Source organism: Copadichromis virginalis, linkage group LG2 (genome assembly GCF_057382275.1).
Source record: "Copadichromis virginalis isolate Kocher_CV1m ecotype Utaka linkage group LG2, C_Virginalis_male_GT1.1, whole genome shotgun sequence".
Taxonomy (NCBI): Eukaryota; Metazoa; Chordata; class Actinopteri; order Cichliformes; family Cichlidae; genus Copadichromis; species Copadichromis virginalis.
In genome coordinates, this window is record NC_140619.1 from 33,021,579 (window position 1) to 33,043,702 (window position 22,124).

Here is a 22,124-nt window from a genome sequence, read left to right on the forward strand (position 1 = left end):
AGAAATGCCATGTTTTCTCTAGGCCAAAGCTTACTCACAATGGACTGAGGCAAAATGTGTCAGACAAACAGAGATTTTGAAGTTCTTTTTTAAAATCATTGATGTTGTATCAGTTCAAAAACCTGCATCTCTGATGGTATGGGGAGGTAGGGATATTAGATCCTGGACCGAGAACCATATACCAGACAACAATGGGACATGATTCCTCTCCCAAATATCCAAAAACTGCTCTCAGTTCCTGAGACTACTTCCAGTCAAGATGCTGGTCCAGAATCTTTACTGTCTGTTCTGAAAATTAGACAATGATTAATATGGCCCTGTCCCAACTTCTGAGACAATTTGCTGCCATCAAATTCAAAAAGGGCTAATGTTTCTCTTTTTTTTTTTTTCTTTTGTGTGTCCCGTTTGGATCTTTAGCCATCAGAATTGTTGTCTTAAGGCCAAGAAAGATGCCAAGCAGATTTATTTTACCAAGTGGATCATCATGGCCTTGCCATATTGGTCCATTTGATTGACCTTTATTATAATTATGAATTTATTTTATTTTCAGTTGCTACAAACGGGACAGACATGACTGGGGGATAGGACAGGGAGAAAGAATGAAAGAAAGAGAGGGAGAGAAAGAAAACCAAAGGGGAGAAGAGACGGTGAGAAGGGGGGAAGAAAGAAAAAAAACAAACAAAACACCTGGGTCACCTGTATGGAGAAAAAAAACAGAAGAGAAAGCAAACAACAAAGAGCAGCATAATAAAAAAAAGCACCATCACAATAAACTAGCTAGCAGTAGATATCAGTAGATACTAAATAATAAACGATATTGTGCAGCACGCAAGATAGACAGCGCACAATGTGCTTTGAGGCAGCAGCCAAGAAAGCTGTAGTCTGCGTCTGTGAATACCCGTGTGTACACCTGTGTGCATACCTGTGTGGATCAGCATGCTTGCATTCCAAAGGTTTCTCCATGTAACGATCTGCTAGGGAGTGTGGGGAGCCACAGCCCCGTCCTCCAGGGTATGAAGCAGGTATGGAGGAGATCAAAACTCCAGACATCCAGAGGCCCCCAGAACACAAGAGACCAAGGAAGACCAACAGAGGGGCAGCCGCGCCACTGTCCCAGTAAGAGCTGAGGAGAGTCCCAGATGAGGGCTCACTCAGCAGCCACCGAGCAGAAGCCAGGGGGAGTTGCAGTGACGCGCCCGTGAGCCCGTGGGCACCCCACCTCCGAAGTGGCCCGAGCGAGCCCCAGGCTCCAGGCCCCGATAAGCGGCCGCCAAGGAGTGAGCCGGTGTGTACCCGGACGCCCATCCCCAGACACAAAGAACCAGCAACGCACCGATACCTGAGGGAGTCCGCCACTGGCAGGGGAAGTGGTGGTGGGTGGAGATAGGCTTCCAAACCTTGGAGGGTCTGAGATGTCCCCAGAGAGGTGGTGTCTGATACCCAACCTGACATATAGACACATACATACAGGCACACACAGACACAAACATCCATTCCCACCCTCATGCTCTCATATGCACTTACTCCACACTCAACCAACGTGGAGACAGACATAAAGAGATGCTGTACACACGATCACACTCCCCAAGCGTACTCTACGAACCAGGTCTAGGTACCCTTGCCCCTGGAGGGGGGAACTGCACCCAGACCCAGGTGGTGTTACCCTTTTCCCTGCGGTGGGGAGAGGCAGACCGCCCCGACTCCGTAGCAGCAGGGAGGCCCCACACTCCAGACCGCAGTCGGACGGCCAACTCCTCCTAGCCCCCCCGCTCCAGCAGGCCACAGAGAATGGGGGTGAGAGAAGACTCCAATGTTTCTCTTAAAGTTGAACACTTTCTCAGTTTAAACATTTGACGTGTTTTCCACATTGTATTGTGAATAAAATATGGGTTTATGAGAATTGCAAATTGTTACATTCTATTTTTATTTAAACATTTATACAGAATCTCAACTTTTTTTGGAATTGAGGGTTGTAGTATTTCATTTCTTCAAACTCAGTGTTTGTGTAAGTGATGGAGAAAGCTAACATGCTGGTCCAGAATCGTCCATAGAGATGAGGAGAGCTGGTGAATCCCAATAGCTGGAAGAGACCCTACACTGAGGATATTTATGTTTCATCATAAGGCAATGGTGATCACACTGACCAGCTCTTCATTCATTTAGACTAACCTCTTTCTGTAAAGGTCAGTATACATACAAGTGTGGAAGAACACTGACAGTATGTGTAGTTGTTTCTGTAAAATGAAAGTCCTACATTGCACTGTGAGAGAAGTAATGGTCTTGCACAGTCTTGCATAAAATGAAACTCTAAACTCTAAAACTCAGACTAAAGTGGTGTCACATCTGAATTTTTTAGACTTTTGTGCATCTTAAACAACTATTGAAATCTCACAGTTTTCAGTCACTGTATGTATGTGGGTTTATGTCTGTATACAGCTTTTACATAAGGGTGATATTTTAGTGATGAACAAATCCTCCTGTTCAGCTCTATGTGCGAGATGCAGAATGTTTATTTGTTAAATGAAAAAAACAAACAAACAACCTCCTACATAAATGTTTTACTGTCTTACTTCTTGATTAAAAGGCATAGCATATCGTATTCTATTAGTGTTTACTTGAGAATTAGATTTCTTTTTTTGACACTGTATGACAAACCATTCAGTAGAGCCCCCACAGTGATGGAGTACAACCAGCTTGATTCACACAAAAGTTAAATGTTGTTCAGTGTTAATTTGAAGCATTTCCTGTATCTAGGTAGAGATGCAAAACACTTCACTTTAATGGAAATAGCAGATATAATTGAGATTCAATGTCAAGTATTCCTTCCAACAACTTAAACTACTGATGTTAGGCTCTATAGGGAGAATACAAGTTATGTAGCTCTAATTTATCAGCACAGATTTGTTAGGTGGGCTACTGAATGAATAATTTGTGTGCATGAATAAATTAATTGCTTAATTTGTGCCATCTAATTAAGCTTCCCTTAAGAGTCCTCAGATAACTCCACTCATTCCCTAAAATTAAATCTTTAAGTTGGTATAGCTATTGCAGGCAGTTTGCAAAATGCACCCAGCGTGCTAGCTCCAAGCTAGCAGCTGTATTTTAGTTTAAATTACTGAATTAATTGCTCACATTAGTGGTATTAATTTAATATATTCCTTCCACTGATAATTATTCTCTATCTCATTCCCATACTATGTGTTTTCAGACACCGATTAACTGTTTCTGTACAGGAATACATGTGGACATGCATGTGGCACAAAACAATGACCTATTTAATATGATTTCTGGCAATTATTTCATGTGAATAATTGAAAAACAAATACTGTCACAAATGATCAAACCTTTTTACCTAACAGGTTGTGCAGGCTAAAGGGACATTGCTGCTGAGGTCAGACAGGGCAGAGAAGTCATAGGTTTTAACAGTATAACACACAAATCCTGTTAGTCCTGATTTTATAAGGAGAAAAGTATTGAGTCACACTTCTAGCTTACTTGAAAAACTTTTCTCTTTAAGCATTATGCGGATTCACTTGGTTGCCAGTTTCCATGTTCTTCCTGTGCCAGCATGTTTTCCCTATGAGCCAGTTTTATCCCGCAGTACAAAACGTAGCATTAAGTTAGTTGGCTGTAGGTGTGAGTGGCTGTTTGTGTCTCTGTGTTAAGACTGACATGTGCACCGTCCACCATACCTGACATGATGTTACTTTTCTGTCTTTTATATTAAACCATACAAAGAAAAGAATATGTCTCTAAGTACACTAAACTGAAAAGACAGTTATGTGGATGTCAAACAAATGATCCTGTACAGTTTAGCTGGTTTTAATCATAAACTTGGGAACTTTTCAAAATGTATTTCTCTGTTTGTGCATTCACAAAAAGATTTGGGGTATGAATAATTTTTCTCTGCATGTCAAAGAATTTGAATGGGGTGGGCGGGATCTATACTGAAGGATGACCGAAGAGACCACTGACTAAATGTAGTTAGTACGTAGCTTCACTATCTAGCACAGCTGTCTTGTCAATTTCACATTCACATGTGAAAAAACCCCCATCTAAAATCACATAATGAGGCAGTATTATGGTAGCTTTGGTTTATTATAAACAATTAAAGCCTTCCTAATCAGAGTTTTTCTTAATGACAGTATAGTTGGATCTTAGTTTACGGGGGTTATATATACACAGTTTCGTGTAGTTGAAGCTGAAATGCAAATGGTTTCTAAAGTGATTATTTTGTCTAATCAAATTTAGATTAAATGTCTTGCAATTGCATATTAGTGAGCAATAAAATTATCATAACTACAGACATTGCAGATATACTCACTAGCCTCTATCTAAATATATAAAATACTCACACACACACACATATATATATATATATATATATATATATATATATATATACTAATGAGGTAATACTGTCTAAATATTATCTAAAGGATCATATACATACAACTGTATAATTAAACACACTGTGAATAACCACCATAAGCAATTTCTGCTTATGGTGGTTTCTTTCTGTTACTGTGCCTGTGCTGTGTATTTTTAATTATTTTTCTTTAGCAGGCTGCAGGTATTCATACATATACATACATATGCATGTTCATACACATATCTAACACACTTTAGAGTTCTACAAATAGCTGCATTTTATGAAACATTTCAATATGCTGTGTAATGGCCAAAAAATTCGAAAGAAGTTTGAATACAAAAAAAAAAAAAAAAACATTTGAAAGATTTTCTGCGTATGCACTGTTGAGTAAAGAAGAATCTGCAGCACTACGAACTGCTCTGCTCTCAGTAAATGCAGTGATTATTACAGCAAATTGGCTGCCTCTTTACCAAGACACATCTCTGCCTCTTGTATTGGGATTCTCCTCCTCCCTCCTTCCATCAGACCACATTAAATTCAGTTTAACTAAATTCTGCTCTTTTTCATCAAAATATCAGTATTGTTGTTGACCAGAAATATGTGGGGTTAGGATGTAAACACTAAACGGGAGGGGCCTTTCAGGACAAAACCAAGGCTTAACGGTGTGTTCACACCGAACGCGATGGACGCGAATAAAACGCCCCAAACGCCCCTAATTTGACGCGTGTACATTCGCGTCTCAACGCGTGTCCAAGAAAAATCCATCGCGCGTCAAAATATGATATTTTGACGCGCGTGACGCGCGTGAACCGGAAATGTGGGAGGAATGTGGGAGGGAGTTGTGCCAGACCTGGTTTTGCAAGATGGCAGCTATCGAGCTAGCGCTTGAAGAGAGAGTCTCCCTTCTCTATGTACTGTGGAGAGCAGAGCAGCAGCGTAAAAGACGTCCTCGCCGTACCTGGGTCCATCAGGTCCTCCAGGCGCGTGAGCAGTTTGGTGAGTTTCACCATTTGCTCCAGGAGCTGCGCCTGGATGACGGCAGATTCCAGCGATATCATCGTCTGTCACCCGGCCAGTTTGAGGACCTGCTTTCCCGTGTCGGTCCCAGAATCGCCCGCCTAGACACCAATTACAGGCGCTCAATCCCACCTGCAGAGCGCCTGTCCGTCTGCCTGAGGTTAGTAAAAGTGGTCAATACGGTAGTCCTTTATTGATACCTGTGCTAATATATGCTAAACCATCCATTTATACACTGCTAACATGGATGTGCTATGCTAACAGTGAATGCTGTCGGTGTTTACTGATGGCATAGCACATCCATGTTAGCAGTGTATCGTGTATACACTGCTAACATGGATGTGCTATAACAGTGAATGCTGTCGGCGTGTATAAACTATCGTTTATACACTGCTAACATGGATGTGCTATGCTAACAGTGAATGCTGTCGGCGTTTACTGATGGCATAGCACATCCATGTTAGCAGTGTATCGTGTATACACTGCTAACATGGATGTGCTATAACAGTGAATGCTGTCGGCGTGTATAAACTATCGTTTATACACTGCTAACATGGATGTGCTATGCTAACAGTGAATGCTGTCGGCGTGTATAAACTATCGTTTATACACTGCTAACATGGATGTGCTATGCTAACAGTGAATGCTGTCGGCGTTTACTGATGGCATAGCACATCCATGTTAGCAGTGTATCGTGTATACACTGCTAACATGGATGTGCTATAACAGTGAATGCTGTCGGCGTGTATAAACTATCGTTTATACACTGCTAACATGGATGTGCTATAACAGTGAATGCTGTCGGCGTGTATAAACTATCGTTTATACACTGCTAACATGGATGTGCTATGCTAACAGTGAATGCTCTCGGTGTTTACCGATAGCAAACTGGTACTGTTTATAATATTTCTAGTGATACTCAGATGGTCTCATCAAGTCCCGATTTAATTTAATTCGATTTATGCTGTTATCAGTTCAGTGGTTGAATGATAGCATGGCTGTGGTGTCATAGGTATGGTGAGCCAGATCATCCCCCAGGTAGCGACGGCCATCTGGGACTGTCTAGTGGACGATTTCACGGCTGTGCCTTCAACTGAAGACTGGCGGTCCATCGCAGAGGGATTCCAGGAGCGCTGGAACTTCCCCCTCTGTTGTGGAGCTCTGGATGGGAAGCACGTCCAGACGAAGGCACCCCCCAACTCAGGATCCATGTTCCACAACTACAAGGGAACTTTCTCCTTTTTAAAATTTTCTTAATAAATGGATCTCTACTCCAAAATAACCTAACCTCTCTTTATTCTCTTAAGTAACTTGTCTTCACTATGTTCCTATAACCAGTGTGATGCAAAAGTTTGAGCAACCTTATTAATAGTCATTATTTTCCTGTATGAATCGGTTACAGTAAAAAATGTCAATTACATATATCATATAGGAGACACACACATTGATATACACTACATATTTATGTTATTTCTCTTTTTATGTGTTGCCAATATATGCACCTGCTTTGTTTAGTGTAAAGTTATTGCACACTTTCTGTAAATCCAGTGAACTGCATTTCACTTCTCAAATATCACTGTGTGTGTCTCCTATATGATGTATTTAACTGACAATTTAAATTGTGACAAATAACGATTTGTACAGGACAATGATGGCTATTAACAAGGTTGCCCAAACTTTTGCATCCCACTGTATCAGTATATTTTGTCATTAGTATAATATGAAATAAATTCTACTTGTGTCAAGTCGGGTGCCAATATTTGCTGTGTAGTAGAACAGAGACATTTGTCATTATAAATGTTTATTTGATAAAATATATAAATTCAGTAATAAAAAGATTCAACATAAATATATGAAATTTAACTATTTACAGAGAGACAGGAATAAAAAGGACCCAGCTTGGAGTGGAAGAGCCTCAGGGGAGAAGGAGGAGAAGAATAAGAACATTGTTTCTGCCCTGGAGAGCTGCTGCCTCATCAGAAAACTACTGATCATTAGGGTCCAATGTTTCCAAATTTAGCACAGCTGTGCTGTTGTCAAAAACTAATTTATGAATTTGGAATTTCACGAATTCTCGTGTCTGAGGCGGCATGCTCTCCAGAGCAGGAACAAGGCCGAGGAGGAAATACTCTGTTGCAGACGGGCGTGGCCTCTTTAGGGACTCCAGGATAGCCAGCTCCACCGCCGATGGACCATCCTGGGACCCTTCCCTCGACCGCCTTCGAGCTCTCCTCCTCTGTGGGCCTGTAAAAAACAGAACAAAACACCACAAAGAAATGAGAAGGCTGCTACTAGATTGTCATTTTCAAAATTGAAAAAAAAAACAGGATATGAACAGATTGGTTGTAGATATTTAGTAAAGGTGATCACAAGGGAATCCAAGCAAGTAAAAAGCTATCAGTGCTTGATGTTCATACCTGTGGGTGCAGCAGCAGGAGTGGAGGGACCAGGGACTGGGGAGTCAGGAGAAGCAACAGGGGAGGACTCTGCTGCATGATAACTTGACTCTATCAAGACAATATTAAATGTTAACAGGTTGAAGACAATAGTCATAGAGAATATTATATTATTATATACTTATTATTATATACAGTGGTCTCCCATTTATTGCAGCACATGAACAGTAGTCACAGTTCTCACAAGTTGATTCTCAAAGTGCAAACCTTTGTCGATTTTAAAACGTAAAAGTATTATGCAGCGCTTTTTCTCCGTCTGCGGCGCCACTTTCGTGCGCCTTTTTCGCTCCCGGTGCAGGTGTCTATTTCCGAATGAGGGTCATAGTTATGAGTGTTTTTGTGCTGTTTTTTTCTATTTGAAGTGATGGTTATCAAAACCAAACATGATAAGTTTGGCAAGCGCAGGAGACACGACACGGAGGAGATTTGTCATTTGGGCTGCAGAATGCAATGCGCATCGTTGAAAGCTGTACGGTGCAATAAAAAAAATCAGCGAAAAGGCGAGGCAGTGACGGATGAACAGCGGGACTACTTTATACTGTTTATTAATAAACAAAATATATTCCTGTATGACAACACGCATAAATTAACTGCCTACATTAATTAATTGTAAACATACCTTCTGACTGACACTCCCCTGCTGCCTCTTCGGGCTGTCCCTGGTCCTCGGGGGAGAAGTTCTCCACGGTCCGCACCATATTACCGCTGGTCTCCCGCGGGGTGAGGAAGGGGTCCAGAAACCCCATGACCGCGAAGAACTTCCATCTCCTCCCCGATCCTGCTGCAGACCCACTCCTCTTCTCCTTCTCTGACCTCTTCTCCTTATTATATGTGTCCCTGAGGCTCTTCCACTTTCTCCTGCAGATGTCCTCTGAATAAACGCATTATCTGGTTAGCGGAAAGGTATTTGTACAACAGTGGGAAAATCGCGGGACAGTAGGCGCGCTTGCTAGCTTTTGCACGGCTTCATCGGGTCAGTCTGAAAATTAAAAAGAAGAAGGAATGAACTTACCAGGTTGCCCGATCTCCTCACTTATGTGTCTCCAAGCTAGGTCCTTTTTATTCCTGTCTCGGTAGAAATAGGAGCTGGCATCATATAGCTCGGGGTGGTTAGCCACGGCGCTGATCAGCTTTTCCTCCATACTGAATGAAGAATGAAGGGCTTTGGCTGGATCTGCCCCTTTGACCTAGGTAACAGCCACGTCACCAGGCTCCTGATTGGTTGTCGCGGCGCGATTTGACGCTGGAGTTCAGATTTTTCCAACTCGAGCGGTAGACGCGAAACGCGCGTATGCACAAAGTGCAACACAAAAACTCACGCGCGTGGTTTTATTCGCGCGTCAAACGCGCCTGACGCGCTACACTGACGCGCGTTTCACGCGTTTTGGCGTTTTCGCGACGCAAATCTGCTTCCGAATTTTCGCGGGACCCGCAATCGCGCGTCATCGCGCCTTTCCATTGACTTTACATGTAAACCTGACGCTCTATTCGCGTCCATCGCGTTCGGTGTGAACACACCGCCACTCACAGTTTTGAGTCACCCTCCCAGCAAGATGTGTGATTCATAGCGACTCCTAGCTAATGCTTCCTAAATTTTTTTACACAGTGCACCTCTCTAGTAAAGTCCACAGTTGCTTTTTAACCCCAAAAGAAAGTTGCCTGGGTCTAATTCTGTGTTATTTTACATCCGTGGTGGAGCTTTGGCATGTACATCTGTTTATTTCTCTTTATTATTGCCATTTTCAACATAGCATAATCCATATCCATGTTTCCAGACTTTGCCTGTGGACCAAAGTGTATCACCTGATCACAGTGATGCAGACAAAGCCAGGAGTGTGTCTTGTCTCTCATCCTTCAGTGAAGGAGGCCAACCATTTGCAGAAATTTAACTTGAATTCAAAACTTTTTAAATTACAAGCAAAACTCTATAATTTGCGAAGAAATCAGAAGGATTTACAAATGAAACCTTTTGTGATGGCAAAAAATGGAAAGCTTTACAATTCTCAAGTATTTCATGAAAACCAACTAACCTCTAAAGAGTGATTTATTTGCAGTACGTGTATATATATATATATATATATATATATTAGGGGTGCAACGATACACAAAATTCACGGTTCGGTTCGGTTCGATACTTTGGTGTCACGGTTCGATATTTTTTCGATACAAAAAAATGTTCATGCATTTTTAATTTGTCATTTATTAAAATTATAAATATATATTTTAACTCAAAAGTACAGTTTTTAAATTTAACCCTAACCCTTGTGCGTGTTTTTTATTTTGACAGCGAATGCGCACCTGCGGACCACTTATGTGCAGCCCTGGTTATTTAGCTCATCATATCGCAGCCACAGAAATTCTTTTGTCCATGAAACCATAAAGCTGCACTTTCTTTTTGCCTTATAGTCTGATTTGTCATAACTTCTCCGTTTTGTGGTAAGCTTTTCTTTGGCTGTCACTTCTTCACCCTGACCTGTCTTATTTGGCTCAGCAGAACTGAAATGCTTTTACACGCTCACTCACATAAGCTCAGCGATTCTCTGCGCGATCAACCTCTCACATGTGTAAGCTGCGGGAGATTTCACTTGTCATGTTTGCATAGTAAGCTAACGATTAATAAGACGATGTCAGAGGAATTGGTGCACAAATTATCATCACTCACAGATCAGTGCTGTCGCTCTCTATACACAGTTCGCACGATTGCAAAGTGAAAGCAAAAAAACAAGCGCAAATTCAAACGCGACTTCAATATGTCACATATTGACAGTGGCTCACCGATGCCAATGACATAATTACCCAGCTACATTTCTGAAAGAATGCAAAAGCATTGACATATATTTTTCCTACAATAGCCCGACGGGCAGGGAAGAGAAAGATTTTGGTAGCCCGACTGAAAAAAATCGCTAGCTCCAGGACGTCGGGCTAGCGATATTGCAAGCCCTGTATCTGATTGAGGAATCACTCATCTTTGGAAAAGAGAGTTTATTACAGAGAAATGGCTCTTTCCAAAATAAAAGCTATACTATCCGCTTCTTCTGGGCTATATTCTCAGCAGCATAAGGAGAATCATGTGCTAACAGCTGTCTAAATGACTCGGCTAAAGTTAGTAGCATGCTTGTTGTTTTTGTCTTTGCACTAGGATGATGTCGGCATAAATGTGCAGTCATATTCGTTGTGTTCCCACTAGTGCTTTCAGGTTAATCTCGTTGAAATGACCTTAACGCCACAACACGGCAAATCTCCGTTAACGAGCTACCGCCGATCGCTCCGTGCATGGGGCTAGACGGCCAACACGTTAACGAGCTAACTGCGCTAACACACTAGTTCACACCAATGTAATTGAGCATTGCATGGCACATCCAACATACTGTTTTACTTTAGTCCATGACTCGCTTACCTTCAGGGTCATACGTCACATGAAAACCAAAATAATTCCAAACGCCAGATCTGAATGAGGTTCAATTTGCCTGTTGCAAGTAGAGCTTAACTTCTGTCTCGCTAGCTTGCCCTGCGCTCTTCCTTCTGACTATGCTGTCTGTGTTGAGCGCTCAGTGGATCTGCGCTCGACAGTGCAGCCTAGGCGGAGTAGTCGAACACAGATTCACTGAGCGCTCAACACAGACAGCATCGTCAGAAGGAAAATTGCTAAAATAAATTACAAATGTTGTATTGTTCGATACATATGCGTACCGAACCGAAAGCACTGTATCGAACGGTTCAATATCGATACGAATATCGTTGCACCCCTAATATATATATATATATATTGTTTATTATCTTTTATTCAAAAATGTGATTTTTTAATGCAGTTAGAAAAATATGCCCACAGAACGTTTTTAAGATTGCATTAGAAAGCCTTCAAATGTATCAATGGTGACGATACTGAAATTATTATTTCAAGCTTGCTATAAAGTTATTGAAAATAACTTTGGAGATGCCCTATCTTAACTGTGACTGCAATTGCATGAGCAGTTAAGAAGATGGATGGATGCATGGATGGTTGCATGGATGGAGGAATGGAGGGATACCTCCGTGATGCAAATTATTTTAACCTTTGCGTAACACTAATTTAACAATGACCATAGGTTTTCACATAAAACAGACTTTATCCTAATTTGTTTTTAGCCTTCCAATCAATGGCATACCATGAATTGAAGATCCTACATTTCCATGAAGTGTCTTCTCGCTGATGCTGATATCTGACACTTCTAAATGAAAAAAGTAAATAAATAAAAAACTGACAATGTTTACAAACTCAAACATTCTTTTAAAAGTGGATTCTAACTGATTGCATTCTTCACTTTTCATTTCATAGTAACCCATGTCATACACATAACATGCAATATTCTAGTGATTTGTCACACATATCACAAAAGCATTATAGGCTTTTCAGACTATGTTTTTCATTAAAAAGTTACTAGAAGGAATTGCCATTTGCTCCTAGTCAACCATACAGAGAGCTGGCACTACTGGAATGACTATCAATAAACACGCTTTGAAGATATTAAATTCCTAAATGCAACATTCTGCATACTCGTCACTCTAGTATTTAACCACTTGAATCAGTTTTACTATCCTTTTATTCTTTGATGTTATAAAATATGAACAATTGGAAGATGTTATAGTTACACCTCACCTGCTGCTTGTTCATTTGCAGAGAAAAATATTGCAGTTTGATGCTGTTTATCAGCCTTGGCTTCATCATCAGCCTCATTCAGTAGTGCTGGATGTGCAGTCATATATATATATATATATATATATACACACTACGCAAGTAACCCCGGCAGAAGGGGCTACATGAATAGGATGGGTTATATATATATATATATATATATATATATATATATATATATATATATATATATATATATATATATATATATATATATATATATATATATATATATATACACACACACATATATATATATATATATATATATATATATATATATATATATATATATAGCAGCTGGATAGCGTAGTGGTTAGACTACACGCCTTTGGAACAGAGGATTGCAAGTTCGATTCCTGCCTGGGGCGTCTGTATCCAGTAAGGGTCCTAAGGCTAGACCCCCTATGCTAAGCAAGCCTACCGCAGACATGAGCGAGACAGATAAATATGAAGGCATGCCGGCTCGGACGTCGCCCGGATCAACAAGGTCCGCGTCAGGTGTTGAGGAACCAGGGCACCCTGACGAAAAGTGGGCTACTGGAACAAGAAGGCATCGGTGGGCAAGAGACGAAAACAGGGCATTATTGGAATGCTACTACACAAGTAACCCTGGCGGAAGGGGCTACATGAATAGGATGAGGGACCTATGGATTCTTCGATACCCAACATCCACAATGACGGCGAAACAACTAGTAGCTCAGTGTTCCAACATTCGAAAGAAGGGACTGCTCTCACAGCTAGAGATTGACGAGGTACAACACAAATGCTACGGCAAGGAGGAGTCAGGACGCCAGGTCAGGGGGGAGATATCATCACCCGAGATTGGGTACATAGCCCCAAGTGCGATAGGAGAAGGATCGTTGAGTGCGAGAGGAACTGACCTGAAAAATACGATCATGGCCAAGCTTGAAACCTGGATCCCCCGTAGCCGGTTACCAAGATTACGTGAAGTTCCCTCAGAAGGTCTGCTAGATGATGTTAATGCAGCACTACGGGCAATACCTACAACCACGATTACCGACACTAACAAGCTCATCTACAATACGGCAACAGTGATCAGTGAGATGCTTGGCTACAAGTTGAACAGCGACAAGGGGCAGTACCCTCCATGGAGAAGGAGGCTAGAGGGCAAGATCAAAGTAGCACGGAGGGAGGTTAGCCAACTAACGGAGTTGCAGAAAGGTGCGACAAAGAAGGTGCCTAAGAAATACAGCAAGCTGTCCATACCTGAGGCCTTGGAAACTGCCAAGCAAAGACTCACAGCCTTGGCCAGCCGCTTGAGGAGGTACACCAGAGAGATAGAAGGCAGGAGAATAAACCAGCTGTTCTCCACAGAACCAGCAAAGGTGTACTCTCAGTGGCAAGGGAACAATAAGAGAACAGCACCACCAAGGCTGGAGACGGAGCAATACTGGAAGAGCATATGGGAGAAGGATGCAACCCATAACGGCAATGCTCAGTGGCTAGAGGATCTGAGGGCAGACCACAGCGACCTCCCTGAACAGGGTCCAGTAACCATCACAGTGGCAGATATCCAAGAAAGGGTCTCCAGTATGAAGAGTTGGACAGCACCAGGGCCCGACATGGTTCACGCCTACTGGCTGAAGAAGCTGACTGCACTCCACGAGCGTCTGGCAGCACAAATGAACCAGCTGCTAGTTAACGAAAGACACCCGGAATGGCTAACTGAAGGCCGGACGGTCCTGATCCCCAAGGACCCCAAGAAGGGACCGGTCCCCTCCAACTACCGACCAATAACCTGCCTCAGTACTACATGGAAGCTCCTGTCAGGCATCATATCGGCTAAGATGAACAGGCACATGGGTCAATACATGAGCGGGACACAGAAAGGAATTGGCAAGAATACCAGAGGCGCAAAACACCAGCTACTGGTAGACAGAACAATCAGCCGAGACTGCAAGACCAGACTGACCAACCTGTGCACTGCCTGGATTGATTACAAGAAGGCCTATGACTCAATGCCCCACAGCTGGATACTGGAATGCCTAGAATTGTACAAGATCAATGGGACCCTAAGAGCCTTCATCAGGAACTCAATGGGGATGTGGCGTACAACACTAGAGGCCAACTCCAAGCCCATAGCACAAGTCACCATCAAGTGCGGGATCTACCAAGGAGATGCTCTGTCCCCACTGCTGTTCTGCATAGGCCTGAACCCCCTCAGTGAGATCATTAACAAGACTGGCTACGGATACCGACTACGGAACGGAGCAGTTGTCAGCCACCTCCTGTACATGGATGACATCAAGCTGTATGCCAAGAGTGAACGAGACATCGATTCACTGATCCACACTACCAGGCTATACAGCAATGACATTGGAATGTCGTTCGGACTGGAGAAGTGTAGTCGGATGGTAACAAAGAGAGGGAAGGTAGTCAGAACTGAGGGGATTGAACTACCAGAAGGCAACATTGCAGACATAGAGGACAGTTACAAGTACTTGGGGATCCCACAGGCGAATGGGAACCATGAAGAGGCCGCTAGAAAAGCTGCAACCACCAAGTACCTGCAGAGGGTCAGGCAAGTCCTGAGGAGTCAGCTGAATGGTAAGAACAAGATCCGGGCCATCAACACGTACGCCCTGCCCGTGATCAGGTACCCTGCTGGGGTAATAGGCTGGCCAAAGGAGGAGATAGAAGCCACTGACATAAAGACAAGAAAGCTCCTTACCATGCATGGAGGGTTTCACCCCAAATCCAGCACCCTGAGGCTGTACGCTAAGCGGAAGGAAGGGGGCCGGGGACTGGTGAGTGTCAGCACCACAGTCCAGGATGAGACAAGGAACATCCAAGAATACATTGGGAAGATGGCCCCAACTGACCGAGTGCTCAGTGAATACCTCAGGCAGCAGAAACCCAAGAAAGAGGAGGGAGACGAGGAACCATCATGGAAGGACAGGCCCCTGCACGGTATGTACCACCGGCAGATAGAGGAGGTGGCTGATATCCAGAAATCCTACCAGTGGCTGGACAAAGCTGGACTGAAAGACAGCACAGAAGCACTAATCATGGCAGCACAAGAACAAGCTCTGAGCACAAGATCCATAGAGGCTGGGGTCTATCACACCAGGCAAGACCCCAGGTGCAGGCTGTGTAAAGATGCCCCAGAGACAATCCAGCACATAACAGCAGGGTGCAAGATGCTAGCAGGCAAGGCATACATGGAACGCCATAACCAAGTGGCCGGCATAGTGTACAGGAACATCTGTGCCGAGTATAACCTGGAAGTCCCGAGGTCAAAATGGGAGATGCCCCCAAGGGTGGTGGAGAATGACCGAGCTAAGATCCTGTGGGACTTCCAGATACAGACGGACAAAATGGTGGTGGCTAACCAACCGGACATAGTGGTGGTAGACAAACAGAAGAAGACGGCCGTAGTGATCGATGTAGCGGTTCCCAATGACAGCAATATCAGGAAGAAGGAACACGAGAAGCTGGAGAAATACCAAGGGCTCAGAGAAGAGCTCGAGAGGATGTGGAGGGTGAAGGTAACGGTGGTCCCCGTGGTAATCGGAGCACTAGGTGCGGTGACTCCCAAGCTAGGCGAGTGGCTCCAGCAGATCCCGGGAACAACATCGGAGATCTCTGTCCAGAAGAGCGCAGTCCTGGGAACAGCTAAGATACTGCGCAGGACCCTCAAGCTCCCAGGCCTCTGGTAGAGGACCCGAGCTTGAAGGATAAACCGCCCGCAGGGGCGTGCTGGGTGAGAGAGAGAGAGAGTATATATATATATATAGTGTATATATATATATATATATATATATATATATATATATATATATAAAAAAACACCCAGCACGCCCCTGCGGGCGGTTTATCCTTCAAGCTCGGGTCCTCTACCAGAGGCCTGGGAGCTTGAGGGTCCTGCGCAGTATCTTAGCTGTTCCCAGGACTGCGCTCTTCTGGACAGAGATCTCCGATGTTGTTCCCGGGATCTGCTGGAGCCACTCGCCTAGCTTGGGAGTCACCGCACCTAGTGCTCCGATTACCACGGGGACCACCGTTACCTTCACCCTCCACATCCTCTCGAGCTCTTCTCTGAGCCCTTGGTATTTCTCCAGCTTCTCGTGTTCCTTCTTCCTGATATTGCTGTCATTCGGAACCGCTACATCGATCACTACGGCCGTCTTCTTCTGTTTGTCTACCACCACTATGTCCGGTTGGTTAGCCACCACCATTTTGTCCGTCTGTATCTGGAAGTCCCACAGGATCTTAGCTCGGTCATTCTCCACCACCCTTGGGGGCATCTCCCATTTTGACCTCGGGACTTCCAGGTTATACTCGGCACAGATGTTCCTGTACACTATGCCGGCCACTTGGTTATGGCGTTCCATGTATGCCTTGCCTGCTAGCATCTTGCACCCTGCTGTTATGTGCTGGATTGTCTCTGGGGCATCTTTACACAGCCTGCACCTGGGGTCTTGCCTGGTGTGATAGACCCCAGCCTCTATGGATCTTGTGCTCAGAGCTTGTTCTTGTGCTGCCATGATTAGTGCCTCTGTGCTGTCTTTCAGTCCAGCTTTGTCCAGCCACTGGTAGGATTTCTGGATATCAGCCACCTCCTCTATCTGCCGGTGGTACATACCGTGCAGGGGCCTGTCCTTCCATGATGGTTCCTCGTCTCCCTCCTCTTTCTTGGGTTTCTGCTGCCTGAGGTATTCACTGAGCACTCGGTCAGTTGGGGCCATCTTCCCAATGTATTCTTGGATGTTCCTTGTCTCATCCTGGACTGTGGTGCTGACACTCACCAGTCCCCGGCCCCCTTCCTTCCGCTTAGCGTACAGCCTCAGGGTGCTGGACTTGGGGTGAAACCCTCCATGCATGGTCAGGAGCTTTCTTGTCTTTATGTCAGTGGCTTCTATCTCCTCCTTTGGCCAGCTTATTACCCCAGCAGGGTACCTGATCACGGGCAGGGCGTATGTGTTGATGGCCCGGATCTTGTTCTTACCATTCAGCTGACTCCTCAGGACTTGCCTGACCCTCTGCAGGTACTTGGTGGTTGCAGCCTTTCTAGCGGCCTCTTCATGGTTCCCATTTGCCTGCGGGATCCCCAGGTACTTGTAACTGTCCTCTATGTCTGCAATGTTGCCTTCTGGTAGTTCAATCCCCTCAGTTCTGACTACCTTCCCTCTCTTTGTTACCATCCGACTACACTTCTCCAGTCCGAACGACATTCCAATGTCATTGCTGTATAGCCTGGTAGTGTGGATCAGTGAATCGATGTCTCGTTCACTCTTGGCATAAAGCTTGATGTCATCCATGTACAGGAGGTGGCTGACAACTGCTCCGTTCCGTAGTCGGTATCCGTAGCCAGTCTTGTTAATGATCTCACTGAGGGGGTTCAGGCCTATGCAGAACAGCAGTGGGGACAGAGCATCTCCTTGGTAGATCCCGCACTTGATGGTAACTTGTGCTATGGGCTTGGAGTTGGCCTCTAGTGTTGTACGCCACATCCCCATTGAGTTCCTGATGAAGGCTCTTAGGGTCCCATTGATCTTGTACAATTCTAGGCATTCCAGTATCCAGCTGTGGGGCATTGAGTCATAGGCCTTCTTGTAATCAATCCAGGCAGTGCACAGGTTGGTCAGTCTGGTCTTGCAGTCTCGGCTGATTGTTCTGTCTACCAGTAGCTGGTGTTTTGCACCTCTGGTATTCTTGCCAATTCCTTTCTGTGTCCCGCTCATGTATTGACCCATGTGCCTGTTCATCTTAGCCGATATGATGCCTGACAGGAGCTTCCATGTAGTACTGAGGCAGGTTATTGGTCGGTAGTTGGAGGGGACCGGTCCCTTCTTGGGGTCCTTGGGGATCAGGACCGTCCGGCCTTCAGTTAGCCATTCCGGGTGTCTTTCGTTAACTAGCAGCTGGTTCATTTGTGCTGCCAGACGCTCGTGGAGTGCAGTCAGCTTCTTCAGCCAGTAGGCGTGAACCATGTCGGGCCCTGGTGCTGTCCAACTCTTCATACTGGAGACCCTTTCTTGGATATCTGCCACTGTGATGGTTACTGGACCCTGTTCAGGGAGGTCGCTGTGGTCTGCCCTCAGATCCTCTAGCCACTGAGCATTGCCGTTATGGGTTGCATCCTTCTCCCATATGCTCTTCCAGTATTGCTCCGTCTCCAGCCTTGGTGGTGCTGTTCTCTTATTGTTCCCTTGCCACTGAGAGTACACCTTTGCTGGTTCTGTGGAGAACAGCTGGTTTATTCTCCTGCCTTCTATCTCTCTGGTGTACCTCCTCAAGCGGCTGGCCAAGGCTGTGAGTCTTTGCTTGGCAGTTTCCAAGGCCTCAGGTATGGACAACTTGCTGTATTTCTTAGGCACCTTCTTTGTCGCACCTTTCTGCAACTCCGTTAGTTGGCTAACCTCCCTCCGTGCTACTTTGATCTTGCCCTCTAGCCTCCTTCTCCATGGAGGGTACTGCCCCTTGTGGCTGTTCAACTTGTAGCCAAGCATCTCACTGATCACTGCTGCCGTATTGTAGATCAGCTTGTTAGTGTCGGTAATCGTGGTTGTAGGTATTGCCCGTAGTGCTGCATTAACATCATCTAGCAGACCTTCTGAGGGTACTTCACGTAATCTTGGTAACCGGCTACGGGGGATCCAGGTTTCAAGCTTGGCCATGATCCTATTTTTCAGGTCAGTTCCTCTCGCACTCAACGATCCTTCTCCTATCGCACTTGGGGCTATGTACCCAATCTCGGGTGGGGGTGATGATATCTCCCCCCTGACCTGGCGTCCTGACTCCTCCTTGCCGTAGCATTTGTGTTGTACCTCGTCAATCTCTAGCTGTGAGAGCAGTCCCATATATATATATATATATATATATATATATATATATATATATATATATATATATATATATATATATATATATATATATATATATGAGCACATTATGGTGAGAGCATATCATCACGGGCTGTTACACCTTTGTCCATTCTTCATAATACACAAAAGAGTTTTCTCTGTATGATTGCATGACAGCAAGGAAAAAATTAAATCTTATCTTAAGAAAAATACTTAGCTGACCGGTAAAAACACATATTACTGGTAACAAAAAGCTTTGTTTGTGACTATGGCCTTTAAGCAACCATTAATTTGGTAAATTCCAATCTAGGTTCTGCTTTCAGTTAGCAAGAGAAACCCAGCAAAAAATAAGGGAAAAAAATGTTTTCACTTTTTTCTAACCTTAACCCTAGCCCGAAGTCATATGAGCAGAAATGTCAGGGATAGCTTGTTTTAGATTAAGAATGGGCACTAAAATATCTCACTAACATTTTGTTATAAAAAACAATTAGCAAATTAACTATTCAGTGCAGAGGCTTTGAACACGTCAGCTTTACTCCACATATGCCCTGTCTGCTTGTGAGTCACTGAGGACAGTAAAGCCTAGCTGTATTCACTGTCTGTCAGCTCTTAAATCAAGAGACTCCCCAGTATTGGTAGTCTTACAGGGCCACCAGGGTGATTTGAAAATCATCGGTCTCCACAGTGGTTATCTTGAACCAGTGAAGCATAGAAAGAGAGAAAGGTTTCAATTCTATCTCTTCTCACCTGGAACTCTATAGAATTAGGCAATTTTACTTACTTACTTACTTTAATTATTTATTTGATTGAATCGAATAATTTCATTATTTTACATGGCTAAATTATAATTCTGACAAAATATTCAAATATATTTTCAATTACATTGGCCATGTAGCAAAAGAAAACTGTCTTTTAAGGAAGCAAAACTGTGCTTTGAGACGATAGCAACTTTAATTATTTAAGTTCTCAGGGCATTACTTTATCAGTCATGAATGAGGCACTTCTCACTCTGCACAGCTACCTGTGAGAGCGCTGTCACATTTATATGTCAGGCTGTTCAGCTGTGCTCATGCAGAATATATTTTATAATTCATTGGAATATGTTAGATGGACAATATTTGCTTAGCCTCTGGCCTTGCCTGCTGCAAACCTCTGTGCTCAATGGAGAAGCCACCAGGAGCCAGTGATATTTGCCTAATAGCATGCTCATGGCACATAACTGGATAAGCACTATGCTAGAACAAAACATTATGCAGGTATTTTCTTTTTCTTTTGTATTCCCTTGTACAGCTGAGATGCATTCAGCACAGAATTCAACACAGACTATGTTCAAACAAAATTTGTTGTTTGTGAATGAAGAAGAAAATGGTAGTACTTTGAGCTTAATCTGCAGACTAAGATTTTTTAGATCACTGTTTCTGTAAATTTAATGAAAGAATTCCATATACTTTTAAGCAGGGAAGTAAGACTTTTAAGTGTTATATACATTAAGGAACAGTAAATGGGCACTAATAACCATGATATGAATACTCTGGTTTCTATAGCTTACATTTCTAACTGTCTTAAAAACTATATCTCACATACCTAATAATGACATAAATATCATGTTTGGTAATGAAGACTGCAGTAATTGTTGATAAGAAAAATGTGTTCTGTTGATTTGTCAAGAATTCAAAGTTGGGATTTGCAAATAGTTATGTTTTTGGATATCTGCTCTTCGGTTTTTCATAACAAGCATTTTTCTTCCAAATATAAAGTGTTGTTCGTCAGGCTTTAATCATGGATTGCATTAGTTTAAAAAACAGACTATTTGGGGAAACAATCCATATCACCGCCTTGATCGTCACACTGTTTGTCAGTCTTTCTGCAGTTTAATAAATTAATTCTAATACTTTCAGTTTCTATGGTTACCGTAAAGCCTAAAAGATTGGCAACATTAACAACAGAAGTCAGCAGGAGGTTGCACAATTACAGTGGGATCTTATTTACCCAGTTGCAAAAGGAGTAGTTAACCTGTGTGAGCTGTGTATGTGTCACCTGTATGATCATCAATATTTCTATTTCAGGATTAAGCACGATGAGAGAAACTCACCTAAAACTGTCCCCAAGTTTTAATGAATATTGGTAAGCAGTTACCAGAATAACACATAGTTAAAGAAATCATTATTATTATTATTACTGTTGTTGTTAATGTTTAAACATTTTTTTCTCTTATCACTGATCAAAAACATACAAAACATTCAGTCAATTAAAAGGAGAAGATAAGCAAAAGTGAAGCATTCGATCTACCATGGTTTAGCTGCAGATACTTGCCGTGACAGGAGGGAATGTTAACTCGGAGCCTTTGTTTCACACATGACAGCCATCAAGATATGGGTGTTAGGATGTGTACTGACCAGGAGCACAGTGACAGTGGCTCAACCCAAGGAAAACTGGCTGAGCACAGAGAAACTGTGACAAATTAAATGGGCTATCGAAAGCTGTGCTCATGTTAGAGAAATAGGGTAAGCATTTATAGACAGATTTACAAAATGTTCACTTTATCTTTAACTGTCACCAAAACCACATTTCTCATTAGATAACTGCATAGTCATTGTTTATATGGTGGAATTAAGAAATGTTAAGAGTGTTAAGAAAACACGATAACAGCATATATACGATATATAACAACAATAAAGATTTAGGGAAGGAAGTAAATTATGCAGTCAGACAAATAGAGTTATTAAGTAATAGTTGCTACTTATTTAATTGCTAAGTATTTTTTACACCACTCTTGC

General features: G+C 43.2%; 1 protein-coding gene across 1 annotated transcript; it reads right to left on the minus strand.

Annotated features, from left to right (window-relative positions):
- Positions 1–6,907: 6,907 nt before the first annotated feature.
- On the minus strand, positions 6,908–9,356 carry LOC146717780 (uncharacterized). The gene is made up of 4 exons (XM_085430911.1): positions 8,858–9,356; positions 8,465–8,716; positions 7,807–7,896; positions 6,908–7,633 (listed from the first exon to the last, which is right to left on the minus strand). The coding sequence occupies exons 1-4, from the start codon at positions 8,985–8,987 to the stop codon at positions 7,374–7,376; spliced, it is 732 nt and encodes a 243-aa protein (XP_085287037.1). The 5' UTR covers positions 8,988–9,356; the 3' UTR covers positions 6,908–7,373.
- Between the last annotated feature and the right edge of the window lie 12,768 nt (positions 9,357–22,124).